The 14221-nt window shown below is 32.3% G+C and overlaps 2 protein-coding genes across 2 annotated transcripts; one reads left to right on the forward strand and one right to left on the reverse strand.

Annotated features, from left to right (window-relative positions):
* The first annotated feature begins 3431 nt into the window (after positions 1-3431).
* On the forward strand, positions 3432-8376 carry Tbcb (tubulin-binding cofactor B). The gene is made up of 5 exons (XM_068777860.1): positions 3432-3618; positions 4839-5038; positions 6037-6180; positions 6657-6815; positions 7899-8376. Exons 1-5 carry the CDS (start codon positions 3496-3498, stop codon positions 8014-8016), a joined length of 744 nt encoding a protein of 247 aa, XP_068633961.1. The 5' UTR covers positions 3432-3495; the 3' UTR covers positions 8017-8376.
* Positions 8377-11587: 3211 nt separating this feature from the next.
* On the reverse strand, positions 11588-13645 carry LOC137933806 (BRCA1-associated RING domain protein 1-like). Its single transcript, XM_068777863.1, has one exon. The coding sequence runs from the start codon at positions 13585-13587 to the stop codon at positions 12004-12006; it is 1584 nt and encodes a 527-aa protein (XP_068633964.1). The 5' UTR covers positions 13588-13645; the 3' UTR covers positions 11588-12003.
* Between the last annotated feature and the right edge of the window lie 576 nt (positions 13646-14221).

Genomic DNA, 14221 nt, shown 5'->3' on the forward strand with positions numbered 1-14221 from the left:
ATAACAATGATAATATAGAAAGAAAAAACCTTCACAAAATTCGTATTGCAACATATTAAAATGAATTATTGTTTACTATCTTTACCTACAGATTTTGTGCTGCCAGAAGTATATTACCTGTGCATTCTAATGTATGAAATAAATTAATGTAACATACTTCAGCTGTGATCACTGTAGGAAATACATGTAAAATATGCTAGTTTTGACCTATATATTAACGCTTTTAAAGTTTTTACACTAATAATCATACACAATGTATGTCGAAACGCTGTAACTTCGGACGTCGTCGATAGATGGCGTTAAAAGTCAAATGCCTCGCGCTTCTTGGACGAGTCTATATATTAGATATTTAGAACAATATTTTTTAGATCTTTTGCGTTTGCTTTAAATTTTTCGTGGACTATTTTTTGTTCCACGTAAGAAAACTCCACAAGAGAAAATATGAGATCCATAAATCTCTTTCCGCAGGGGTGACTGCGAATCGCTGTGCAGTGAGCACAAGCTTCTTAACGGCGACTCCGTAAACACAGATGCAGAGACCTCAGATACTCCGACTTCATTGGCAGTTTCTACACCAACAAGTATATATCAAAAATTTTATTCTTTCTTCAATTTTTTCTAAGTGTTGTAACCTCTATTTCTGATAAATTTAAAAAGAACTGTCCAAAGATATTTCGACAGCCATGATGTTTTAAATTTAATGAAAGATCAATATATATAATTATAAAAAGGGTTGTCTAGAAGAAGCTTCTTTTGCCTATGTAATAAGATTTCTTTTTAGGACTTTTTTATATTTACAGATACTATGTTATGTAGGAGCAGTGGTAGCCCATAGTTATATGACTGAGACTTGCGATCGTTGGTCGCGGGTTCGTTTTCTGGGATACAGTCATAAATACAAGTAATATTCTGTGCATTAATTATATAGGATTGCCACTGCTAACTTAAATGTTTCCAAAAGTTGAGGAGCAGCGTCCTCTGCGTACCATAATGCAACACTAATCGCCAACTCGCCTGCCGAACGCGGATGTTATGATATATCCCCCATATATATCATTGGTAAAAGTCTATGCCTTGCAGTAGGTGTCTATGGTCTGAAGCTATGATGTCATATAGCAAATATATGCGAAATAAAGTTCATGTTAATGTCTTTTTATTTATAATTCGTTACTTCAACAAGCTAACCAATTTAAATATACAATAATGCATAGATTATATATTATTAATCACACAAACTATACATAAACCAGAAATAGTTATATTGGATTTGTGTTAATTAGTATTATATTATCTGTGGACTCGATTTCTATTTTTTTTGTAATAGCCTAAGGCAGTATTTTTCTAACTTTTATGCCTTACTTACGCCCCCTATGTAAGATAGATATTTTTTTTTATATTAAAGCGGAAGGGTTAAACTATTGTCGAGTCTACTTTCAAATTGCCCCCTTAACTATCTATTTGCCCCTCTGTGGGACGTGGGCCCCACGCTGGAAAACATTGGCGGTGTAAGGTGTAATTTAATCGCCCGATAATCAATAAAATTATATTAAAATTGTTAATTACAATATAAAGCAGTTCCATAAGCTGTAAAAATAACCTCAGCTAACCGATTTTGTTTTGTCTATGTAAAATTATTCTATTTTTAAAATATGGTTGTCATTTATTTGAAGGTGCAGAAGGACCTCATAGGAGCAGTTCGCCTGCGCTGTATTCAGTTGGAGTGTCCCTCGCGGCGCTGGCCCCCGACCAAGGGACGCCACTGGCCGCACGGCCCGCGCTTGAATTCGAACCGAATCGTCCCGATTTCAAGGTATTTTCGTTGGACCAATAGATGATAAAAAAACGTTAATCTCCTAACGTTAAATATTCCACAGATAGTATTTTGACTAGTAAATTAATAAGGTTCTTTTTGAACTAGTATTTATAGTGTAAATTAAAAGATTTCATGTCATAATATTGCTTTTCCGAATAATGTTTATGTCACTTGCAATCAGATGTATACTCTGTGGTAGTAGTTCTGGTAAACAAATTTGTAGATTATAAATATTTCGATCCGTTTGAAGAATTTTAATCAGTATAGATTAGTAAAGACAGTTGACTGATTATGATCTGTGGTGGACTCGCGGGTTAATAATTGGATGATAGCATATGTAGTTTGAAGAAACTACAATAATTTCTAATATTATTGGGGTTACAGGCGGGAGAATACGGCGACAACGCAGCCGAGTACGAAGAAGCTGCGCCAACAACACGACGACGCGGCGTCATGATGTCCCGCTCAGCCCCTCGCGTCATGAACACCGTCACGCGAACCCACCCCACCTCGCCATCATCACACACACTTCCTCCAGCTGAGTCACTTCGCTCCAAATCTGCCGCCCACTTCCACTTGCCCCTCACGCCTTTATATTATTTATACTCGCTGATGCTGCTAGCTATAATAAAAAAATTGAAATTTTAAATGAGGAATATTGTATACGTTCTAATTTATAAATGTCGTATTTTAATTATGAATATCGTTTTGTGTTTTGTGAATAAATTTATTTATCGAAATATTGTCTTGTGAAATTTAACTAACATTTGCGAGTGCGTATTAATACTCCTTGCTATAATGCATTGAATTAGACAAACAAGTAAAACAGTAGTATACATTTTGAAATAAGTAAGAAACCCCCAGGCCCAGTTGTGTATAATAGACTGACTGCTTCACATTAGTATCTCCTAAAGGATAAATAGTGCTATTGGCCAGTACGGTGAAGCATTAAAATCCATTGAAAATTAAAATTATTAATATCATTTAGTGATTAACACGTTATTAACTGACACAATAATTTTAATAATTTATGATACCACATTTTTTGTTTTGATACTAACACGAGGTGAATCAAGTCATTTACCTAAGCATGTACACTACATGCAATCCTATGCAGAATTAGAACTAGCAAATATAATCAAGACAAGTTCAATAATATTGAGTTCTAGAGTTTTGCGGGAATAAACTTCGTAGATAGAATTTAGTTCACCTCTAAAAGACATATAATCCAATAGCAGTAAACGATAAAGTCACGGTTCAAGTCTTTGGAGAAAAATTGAAGCGTCTGACACATATCAAGCGATAGGTCTTGTCGTTGGAATTTTCCTGGAGTGTGCACTTACTCACTGCTCTGAGTGTCCGCCTAAGCATTATAATAGTTTATTGGCATCCCAACCTTGTGAAAAAACTACTATATATAAATCTAAAAGCCTGCGTTTATATATATTTTCACCTTTATGGTTCGAGCAGTAACTATATACATTTAAAGTCAGAGCGCCAACTAGTTTTTAGCCACTTTAAGCCCTGTAAAGCTAAAAAAAGTTAAATTATTCCTTTAGAAGTCAAATTATGCTATTTAACTTTATAATCTGTGGTATAATTTGACAGAAATAATTTGTTGACATTAGAGATTTGTGTGAAATTTTCATTGTTTATTATATTTTTGTGTTAAAACTCTGATCATGGAAGGAGTTCATGTAATAACGCCAGACTACATAAATGTTCATATAACGCGGTCCGACGGCGAGGATGGGGCGCCCGTAGAGCGTCGGTTTAAGAAAGCGATATCCGTGCTTGAGTTTAAAGTAAGCGTGATTCATACGTTGATTTCTTTTATTTCTTTTGTACGAACAGCTCTTTGTATAGTTTCTTAAATACAAATTAAATTAAAAAATACAAAATAACAATGTAACTTTATTATTAAATTTATTTATAACACTACGACAGTTGAAAATATTTATTATTTTTATATCAATGTACATAAAGCGGCTTAATTCTATCGGCCGTTGTTTCTCATAACACGTCTATCACAAACTTGCAACTTTTGCGTTATTATAGCTTATCGAAGCTATAGTTTCTGCAAGACTCTTTGTAAAGTTAAAAATAAAATTCATTTATTAAAAGTTGGAACTTTTAAAGGACTCTTGTTGATCGTCTACGTTTTATTTTTGTCTCTACTCTGCTTAACAAAGTGTTATACTAGTGGAGTAGTACCAGGAAGATACTCCGCAACACATCTTTTAAAAAGTTTAACAACTCTTATTTATGTATATACACTCTTTTTATGAATAGCCAAAATGAAAACAAAATAATCAAGCGACATCTCTGCTAAGAATTTTGTCATTGAAAAATTTTTTTTTAGATAATATACATTTAGCATTAATTTGAGTGATAATGATGGTAATCCAAAAAAAAAATACTATGATTTGGTGTGTTACAAATGTATATCTTCATTCTGTATTTATTTTGCTAGCTTTCTACAGGACAGGTGCCTCAGACATAGTGTCCCACAGAAATTGAAATATACAATTTATATACTTAAAAACCAAGTGAAAAAAAAAAACAAAAATATAAAAAATTCACAAATTATAAGATATGTACATATCAATCTTAAGCTATATGTGTTCATTTATTCACACTAGGTTTCTTACATAGAAGCTTCCTAATCGACAGAGGGGCCAGGTGACCCATTTTCTGATAGTATCTAAGCAGGGTTTTTTGTAAGCCTAAGACGGTTAAATTAATTATTCTTAAAGATTGGGAAGCCATTACGCATATGCCTTTGGAATAACTTGATGTAAGAGATCATGAGAAGTGTCCGCAGCTACCGTAGCTGTCTTTCAACATGTCTTGGCTAATGTTGTGTCTTAATTTGTTGATATTATAGGCAAGGACTTTAAAAGAGGCCTATGTCATGCAGTAGACATCTATCAGCAGACAAAGATGATAACGTATCTTGAATAAATGAGAAGGAATATGCTTGATTTGAGAAGTAAAATCAGTATTACTTGATTGTTACTTTCAGACAAAATTGGAGCTGGTGACAGGTGGCTCAGCCTCCACCATGAAGATTAAAGTGTATGACAACAAAAATAACTTTGTGTGCGATGTCGACAATGATTCCGCTCTACTTGGATCATATCCAATTGATGAAGGCATGAGGATACATGTTATAGATAACTTTGCACTGGTTAAAGATTTTGCTTCATCTGATAGTGCTGAACGGTGAGACATTTTTCATTTTTAATTTATAAGGATTTATAATAATACCATAGATTATCCAATTAAATCACAATTTTTTTTCATGAAAAACTTTTTGTTATGACATGATCTTATGCTTTAAATTAATAAATAATCTCAACCATGAAAAACACCATTAGAGAAAGAAAGAGATAATAGTTTTGTCTTATTTGTGCATACAGATAATATAGATAGGTCTTTAAATTAGGTATAGATATCTATAGGGAATTTTTATTTGCAGTATAAGGGTTTGAGTGTCACAAAAGGTTGAAATGAAAATTCTTAATAATTGAGTGGGACAAAATTAGTGAAAAGATAAACTCCAAACATACTTGGGGATCTTTTAAGAAATCAGTAAAAGTTGTGTTATGTGTTTTAAATTTTATATAACAATCACTAATATTTAAATAAGAAGTATGTTGTTAACTAAGTTGTACTTAAAAAAAAAACTATGATAAGTGTGCACATGACAAGATTAAAAACGACATCATGTATAATATCTATTTTTATGTTTAAATTCGGGATTTTAATTAAAATTATTTTAATAGATTTACGCATTATGTATTTATATAGAGCTGTGCCCGCTAATTACAAAAAAAATTTTTTTATTTGTTTACGAATTTCTCTAAATTAAAACTATTCATTATCTATCTACATTACTCATTATTACATAAGCTACCTTCCAGTATAAGTACTGTCAAAAATAGGTTCAGTCATTTCAGAAATAGCTGGAACAGACAGACAAAATTTAAAAAAAATTATTTTAATATTGTAAATAGACTCAAATTTTATGTCTATTTATTTTGATTAGGAAATTATATCAAGTATTCCAACCAACCAGTTTGTATTGGTTTGTATTAATAAGAAAAAAAAACTAGAGATGTGATTTTCAAAATAAATTTAGCTGTTTGATTCAGAGTTATCTCATACTCTCATGCTCATACATTAAGTTTAAATCGTTGCTCTCTGTTGAACATCTCCAGGTTCCGTTTATCTGAAGAAGAATATGAGAAGAAAGGGGATACATTGCGTTCATTCCTTCAGCGCAACAAACTGGGCAAGTACAATGAAGAGGAGATGACTAAGCTAAAGGAACAGCAGCAACAGGAGTTGGAGGAAGAAGCTAAGTATGTTCTATTAATATATGTGTATATATATATATATATATATATATATATATATATACACATATATACATATATATATATATATATATATATATATATATATATATATATATATATGTATATGTACACACACACACATATAGATATATATTGTAAATTCAATATTGCACTACCCTCATACAGTACATATATAAGGAATGTGGTGAAAGACTGAGAGGCGCTGCAAGGATGGTAAGCAGGAATGAATGAGTGATAAATAAAAATCATGAACAATAGTAAATAATAGTAGTAATATCATATTAATGTAAATGTGTTAAATTTATTCAAGGGTGTAAAAATCCTTTTCATAAACAAGTTAGATGTGTATTATATGTACCTAAAAAAGGGATGTTCGGTTCAAAAACTTTGAAAAAATATATTGATGGAGCATTTTATGGTCCTTAAATATGAATATTGATTGTTATCTGTGTCATCAGCTTAGCTGCCAAGGTGTTGGTGGGGGCGAGATGTGAGGTCCGGGCTCCGAGACAGCCGCCCCGACGCGCGACGGTTCGCTATAACGGGCCCTTGGCCGGCGCTCGGGGGCTCTGGATCGGCGTGCAGTACGATGAACCCCTCGGCAAGAATGACGGCGAGTAAGTTTGCAATTTTATCAAATCATTCAATGCTGTAAGCTAGATTTTTCCAGCTAAATGTGGTTCTAGTGGAATACTTGTTGTACCAAATATGGGAGAAATGGTTTGGGAATGCCAAAACTCATAGCAAATAAGTAATATGCAAGTTTTTACAAGCACCAGTTGCTGAGCTTGATTAAATATAATTTGTCTACATTGAAAGATGAAGTCAAATCTTGGTTCTTCAATGAATAACCAAAAGGGGGTTCTAGAGTTCTCTTTTTGTCACGTCAACATAAATCTCAATGAATTCTCCGGAGAACCCTATTTTGTGAAAAACAGCTATTGACAATACAAATTTCCTTGAGAAAGCGGTTGAAAGAAATCAATATTCTTACAGTGGACTCTCAATATATTTATTATAATATTTTGTATGTTTACAATAATGATAATAAATTTTAAAAAATAGAGCACATCCATAGTGTATTTATAAGGCACTGAAAATCTGTCTGTACCAATGTTTCAACTGCAAAAAACAAATTTCAATTGTAATAAACTGAATCAATTTTTTTTTTGTAAAATTCTGCTATATGCTATTGGGCTACCATTTAGAAAATTGCATATTAAAAGTAAATTGATTCAAAAGGCTTATTATTCAATAAACGAATATTTAAATGACAAGAATCTTTGGCGATGATGTTGTTTGATTATTTTGATTTAATTTAGGGTATATAGAGTATAGATGTATATAAATCTGTGCTGTTAAACTATTCAAAGACGTGTTGTTGTTGAGTTCCTTTCTGCTTCTTCACAATTATAACATCTTGCAAAGCACAGTCGATAATAAAATAGATTAAATAAAAGTTGGTAAATACAGGTTAAGGGTTACAATGTTGAATAAATAAATTTTATCTTTTAAATAGTACAATGACTTCCAGATAAAACAAGGAATAGAGCAATCAGTCAATGGGAATTCATGTGTGATTATTACAGAATGTCTATAGCTAGACATAGCTTCCCTCCAAGAGGATCTTGACTTTAAAAAGGTCTTGGATTGCATAATTCTAACATCCATATGTCTAATAAAACAAATAATTGTTACAGGGTGAACGGAAAGAGATATTTCACATGTCCACCCAACTACGGAGGTTTTGTGAAGCCGGTTTATGTCACTGTGGGAGACTTCCCAGAGGAGAAGTACGACCTGGAAGATGAAATATGATCTGTATGCCCCAGTTTACTCAAACTTACAACACTTTCGGATAAGTAATGTTGCTTTTAAATTACTCAAGTAACAATAAAATTATTGAGCTTTATCATGTATGCCTGGGAAATAATTTTGATGCATTTAAATCTCAGTTTTTTATATTCTATTTGTAATTTATTAATTGCATAAGACTTGTTTACATCCATCATTATCAGTTGAACCATAAGATTTTCACTGCATACAATATCAATTGTGAATTTAATTCATTTAAAATTGGGTCATTGTGAACTTGACTTTCGATTGGTTAGGATTCCACTGAATTATCATTAGAATCCAATATTTATTATAGATTTATTTTAAATTGAATATGTATTACTTTTTTGTTTATAGATACCAGTCATTAGAACCATTTTAGTTATGGTTGAAATTTTGTTTACAATCATGTATATTAATTTATCTTAGTTTTACTTCATGCATGTTCAATTTGGTATTAAAAATCTATAATTTATCAAAAAAATCATTATTCAATATTGTTGTATAATAAGTATTGAATCTATTGCGTTTGGTAGTTCTGAAAGAATTGTCAAACATGACTGCTGGTGGGCTTATGTATGTAGTTGTGTGGATTTTTTATAGATCAAATACAAAATTTGGCAAACTGTATCACTATATAAATGCATAACCTTTTTAGAAAAGCTTACAATTAATAAATCATGGCATAATAATATTTAATATAAAAATAATGAGTGATATAAAACATGTACGATAGATATTTGTATTTTTTTACTAAAATATAAAATATATATGCCTAAATTCATTTTTAAGTCGTTTGCAATAATTTTAAATTTAGAATTAAAAAGATAATGTTTTCATTTAAAAAATTGTAACCAATGTAAAAACATTCCGTAAACTGGCAACATTTGTTTTGAACATTCGAGGCAGTGATTTTAAAATTGAGTTTAATTTGCAATATATTCATAAAAATAAAGAAACGAACTGAATTTGTGTTTTAATTTGTATGTAACAATATAAATGTTTTAGTTTTGATTACCAAACTAACTTTTTTTTTGAGCGAAACAGCTGACAAAATTCCATTTACAGAATCTGTTGGTTTGAGGTGACAGAGCGTTGAATGTGTCTAGCATAAGTGCTTCTTTAAAATAGCGAAGCCTGAAGGCTCCCAGGGAGTTTCAGCTCGAGCGCCTACATGTTACAAGAGTCAATTTCATCTTGTCATTATTTTATTCCTACTTGTTCGGAGGTTTTGCTGAGACCATCAAGCATTGTAGCCAGGTTTTCCAAGAACAATACTCATTATGAATTCTGAAACAGGAAATGCTAAAATTCACTGGATCATCGGTGATAGTCTAGTAGTTAAAAACCGACTTATTTCTGGTAACATTGTAATTAAAACGTATGTGCAAACCAGTGACGTAGCTAGGGGGTGGCGAGCGGGGCGGCCGCACCAGGCACCACAAGCAGGGGGGGGGGCACCAAAGTTGAAATTTTTTTTTTTAATTTTTTTTGAATGATGAATAATGAAATGTTAAAAGAAATATGAAAACCATAATTTAAAGTAAATAACATAAAAAGAATATCGAATTTTACTATTTTTGTGCTAAAAAAGTTGTTAAATAATATGAACATTAAAAAAAGTAAACGGTTACAAATTATAATATACACAGTGTTTAAGCCTTTCATTCGCAAAGCACATAAAGTGTTTTTTAAAAGGGCCCTAAATCACAAAAACACATATCTGTGTTCATGAAATGTACAAGAAGATATATATTTTATGTGTTCAACATTTAAAGACATGATCCTCTCCCTTAATGTATAAACCACAAAGATGGGTTCATAAAGGGTTCGAAAAATTCTGGAAACACATTTTTGTTTTATAAAAAAAGGAGGATCATGAGGATCATGTCCCTTTGAGAAAAAAATATTTTGATTTCTTACTAATTTATGGGCAAACAATAAAAAATTGTACAAAAAGGTGAAATATATATAAATAAAGAATTTAGACTCTTTAGAGGAGGGGAGGGGGGCACCAAGCGCAATCTGCACCAGGCCCCAAATACCATAGCTACGCCACTGGTGCAAACAAATAGTATAAAAAATTTCCTAGTAAAATTAGGATATACTATAACCCACTAAAATTTTTTTTGGCAACATTTTTGTGGCTCCCTATCCAATTGAGGAACATTTTTTAAATATTTTTTGTCTATTTTACTTATCATCATTTTACATATCTTCTTTCGTTCTTCATTCCATTCCATATATCACCAATTAATGTATTAGTTTGTTGATGTTGATCTGATGTTTATGAGGAGGCACGGAGGATTCTCAGAGTACCTGTATAAGTTTAAGCTCAATGGTAATCCCTCGTGCATCTGTCCCAGCGGTGGGCCGGTGTACACAATTACTTGCTGTCCCGTATGCTGGGGACTAGAATGGCGAAGTGGAAATTGGTGCAGTACTTGCGGCAACATCGCTTACTTTTTATAAGAGGAGAGCCGCCATACTCTTGCGGTTTTGATGCAGGGTGGTGGGTGACGTAGTTAGGCAAAACGAAACCATGTAACAGGAAGTCTGATGAAATGTGGGTGAATGCTGTATTTTTTTTATTTATTATGTTCCATCCCGTTTTATTGGGAACAGGGATTTACTGTATAAAATTTTCACTTCCTATTTATTATTTTTATACTCTTCTTCCATTCTTCACAATCTCTATCATTCTGTTCTTCTTCATTGTCTATATTTCTCTTTCACTCTGAAATCCTTTCATCCATCCTCAATTACTGCAGTTTAGTTTATACAATCTATATATCACAGTATTTTCAATATTAGTATTTACATATTTTATTAATTTCCATTATAATTAAGTTTAGAATACTGTATGTTGAATTTATGCTGAATGATGTGAATGAAAGAGGGAATAAAGAGAGAAATTTTGATTTGATGACAGATTCTTAAAGTGTATCTTTACATATTGAGAAGTAAATTTTATCTGCTTATTACAAGACATATTATAGAGGTAGCCAACCTGAGGCTCTGAAAAATTATTTATAGCTCGTGATAAATGTAACCAAATTCACTTTTCATTTTAACGTAATAATATTTAAAAAAAATAGTCATTTCATGTTTCAAAATGTTATAAATTACTGTTATATATAATTTACATTTGCGGTTAGTGAAAAACTTTAAATTTCGAAAACTGGCTAGTATTATTTAAGACCCTTAGTCAACCCTGGCATCAAATATCAATGGGTTGTATGAAATTGGAACTTACTTCATGATACGGAGCATAATTGAAGTCGGAGTTCAAATACCTGATAAAGCCTTGGTTTCAAGCAGTTGTCTTGCTTTGTACCTTAAATATATATAAATAATAACTCAAAGGTTCTTTTTATTTATTGATATGCAAATTCAACCAACTTAACAATGTAGATAACACAGAAATAACAGCAAATGTTTATATAAAAACCTTATATATACCTCATATTTATAGATATATAAATATGTACACATGTATATATTGTGCAATATAGCTTAGTGGTAAGGATTGAGAAATGCAATTACTGGTTGAGGGTTTGATTCCAGAAATACATTCTTACATAATTCACACTGTATATTTATTATATAAGATTGCCACAGATCACAAATAAGATTCTAGAGCATGGGCAACAGTTTCCTGTGCTTACCACAATTCCACTGGGATTGCCAACCTGCCTGCCAAGCATGGCAATTATGGTGTTTCCACCCATAGATATCTTTGAAGGAGGTCTATGACTTGTAGTGGTAGTAAAAAAGCTTAGTATATTTTCTACATCTATTTCCAACCACTGTATAAAGTAATCACTCTGTTTGAATAATTTGTTATATTCATTTATTTTTTCAATTGGTCAGACCAATAACTTCTGGCAGTATAAAGACTAATGTCCCATCAGCCGAATACAGCTTTGTGACACCCTGTATATGCAAAATAATTAATGTGAAATATGATTATGGCTCGCACAGTTCATATCTTTCAATACATTCAATCAACCAAGCAAGTGGAAGTGCTTTTAAATGTTTCATATTGTACATAGGTTCATACATGTCTTTGAAAATGATGTAATGCGAACATATTTCTAGCTTCCCACCCTTTTTGGCGTGATACGGCACCAGTTTTTCAGATTCCGGTATAGATTCAGGGTTTGGAACCCTTCTGAGTACAACACCATCGGCATCTGTTATCAATTTGCTTAACAATGTCTTATTTATGATAAGTGATTTAGAAATTTCATATTTAGTGTTAAAATTGTGCAGATAAAAGTGACAACCATTGAAGAGGCCAGGCAGTTGTTTGTATTTGTTGAATCTTGAAGTTTTTGGACCGTTATGTATCCTTGTGCCAACACCCTTGACTTCATAGTCGTTAAATGGCTCTATACTTTTCTCTGAGCACTTTGTTACCCATTCTGAGGATATGATCCAGACTCCATATACTATTCCCTGTAGGACATCCAAACTTGACGTACATATCCTATCATCCTCTGTATCTACAATTAAATGAGTGACCTTTTTAGTGAATTTCACCTCCGTATGAATATTGTTATGATGTCTAGCCAATAATTTCAACTTATTATGTACAGTCCTATATTGTGAAATGCAGTAAATTCTTATGTCTTCAAAGTCTAATTCAGTTTGAATGTTCGATACATGTGTAACATTTGCAGTCTGCGTTTCTTGTATATTTTGAGCAGCTTCTTCAAGCACTTTCCTTATTGCATCAGATGCTAACTGTACCGGTGTTTCACCTTTACAATTCCGAGCATCAAGATCAGCTCCATGCTTCACAAGCACTTCAACAATCTCTTTGTGGTTATACCTCACAGCTTCATGTAATGGTGTTTCATTCCCTACACCTGGTACATTGACGAGAGCGTTATACTTGAGGAGCAGTTGCAATAAGTCGAGCCTGCCGTTCTGGACAACCTCATGGAGTGGTGTCCAACCTGCATAGTCTTTAGTGTTGCAATTGGCCCCTTCATTCAGCAATTCAACAACTTTATCAATTTTACCAAGTCTGCACGCAACATGTAATGGTGTTTCGCCTTTAACATTTCGTTTTCCTGCTGTTCTATTAACCCTTGAATTGCTGTCTACAGAAATGACTGATGTATCAGGATTTTCTGTTTCGGAAAACTTTTTAATCGAAGACAACGATTTATTTTTAATTTCAGTTGTTTTAGTCGTAGACAATTTTTTTAAGCTTTTATTTTTCGTCACAGCATTTTTGTCACTTTCTTCATGTATTTCCGAGGTATCAACGTCTTTTTTAAACCGGGAAAATATTTTGTCCAATTGCATAGCAGAGTCTATGCAGGCTTCTAAACCGTCGTCCTTGTACACGCCGCTGTCGAGCAAAGGCGCTTCGCAAGTGGGACACTTCTCTAGTACTCGTAAATGTTCCTCGCATATTAAATGAAAACATGTTTTTAAAGTCACTGGTTTTTTTAATAATTCTGAGCAAAAACCACAAGTGTAGTCTTTTTTTACCGTCTCCAATGCCTCTAGAAATTTACTTAGTCCCTCCGAACTCATTTTAATTTCTTATTTACGGTTAAAAAAAACAACATAATAAATAAACTCAAGTTTTGCGCCGCCGATTTCTTATTTGACATTAACATTTTTTTTAATGCGAATGGCAAACAGCTTAAGGCATATACGTCATAAATATAAAATTTGGCCTGCGACATATTATTCTTTGAATACTTTTTAAATCGATCAATTAAAAATATTTAATTAATTTTATTTTGAAGGCAGCAAAACAGAAACAGGCTTTTAAAATCACAATTTTTAAGAGACGGACAGATTTAGTGAAAAACAATGACTATTTCGAAAGTCATACGTATTATATTTACGCTTGTATCAAAAAACGTTGCCAAATTCCTCTTTTAAATTTTAACTTACATACGTTTGTTTTAGTTTTTATTTTGTTCATATAAAATAATGTTTAATAAATTATTAATAAGTTTTAAATTATGTGCGGCCCGCCAAAAAAATTAAATTTGCCCCTTAATAAAAAAAGGTTGCCTATCCCTGACCTAGTTAATAAAATAACTAGGAATAAATTTATAACGAATTATAACAAAAAATTCTCTATGACCTGCTGAACAATATAGGCCTGTCAATAGCAAACATTGATAGAATCATTTTAACCCTTTCAGGACCATAA

Source organism: Battus philenor, unplaced genomic scaffold (genome assembly GCF_028537555.1).
Source record: "Battus philenor isolate CCGP_79_NKW_IND1 unplaced genomic scaffold, ilBatPhil1.0.hap1 SCAF_14, whole genome shotgun sequence".
In the NCBI taxonomy this organism is placed as follows: Eukaryota; Metazoa; Arthropoda; class Insecta; order Lepidoptera; family Papilionidae; genus Battus; species Battus philenor.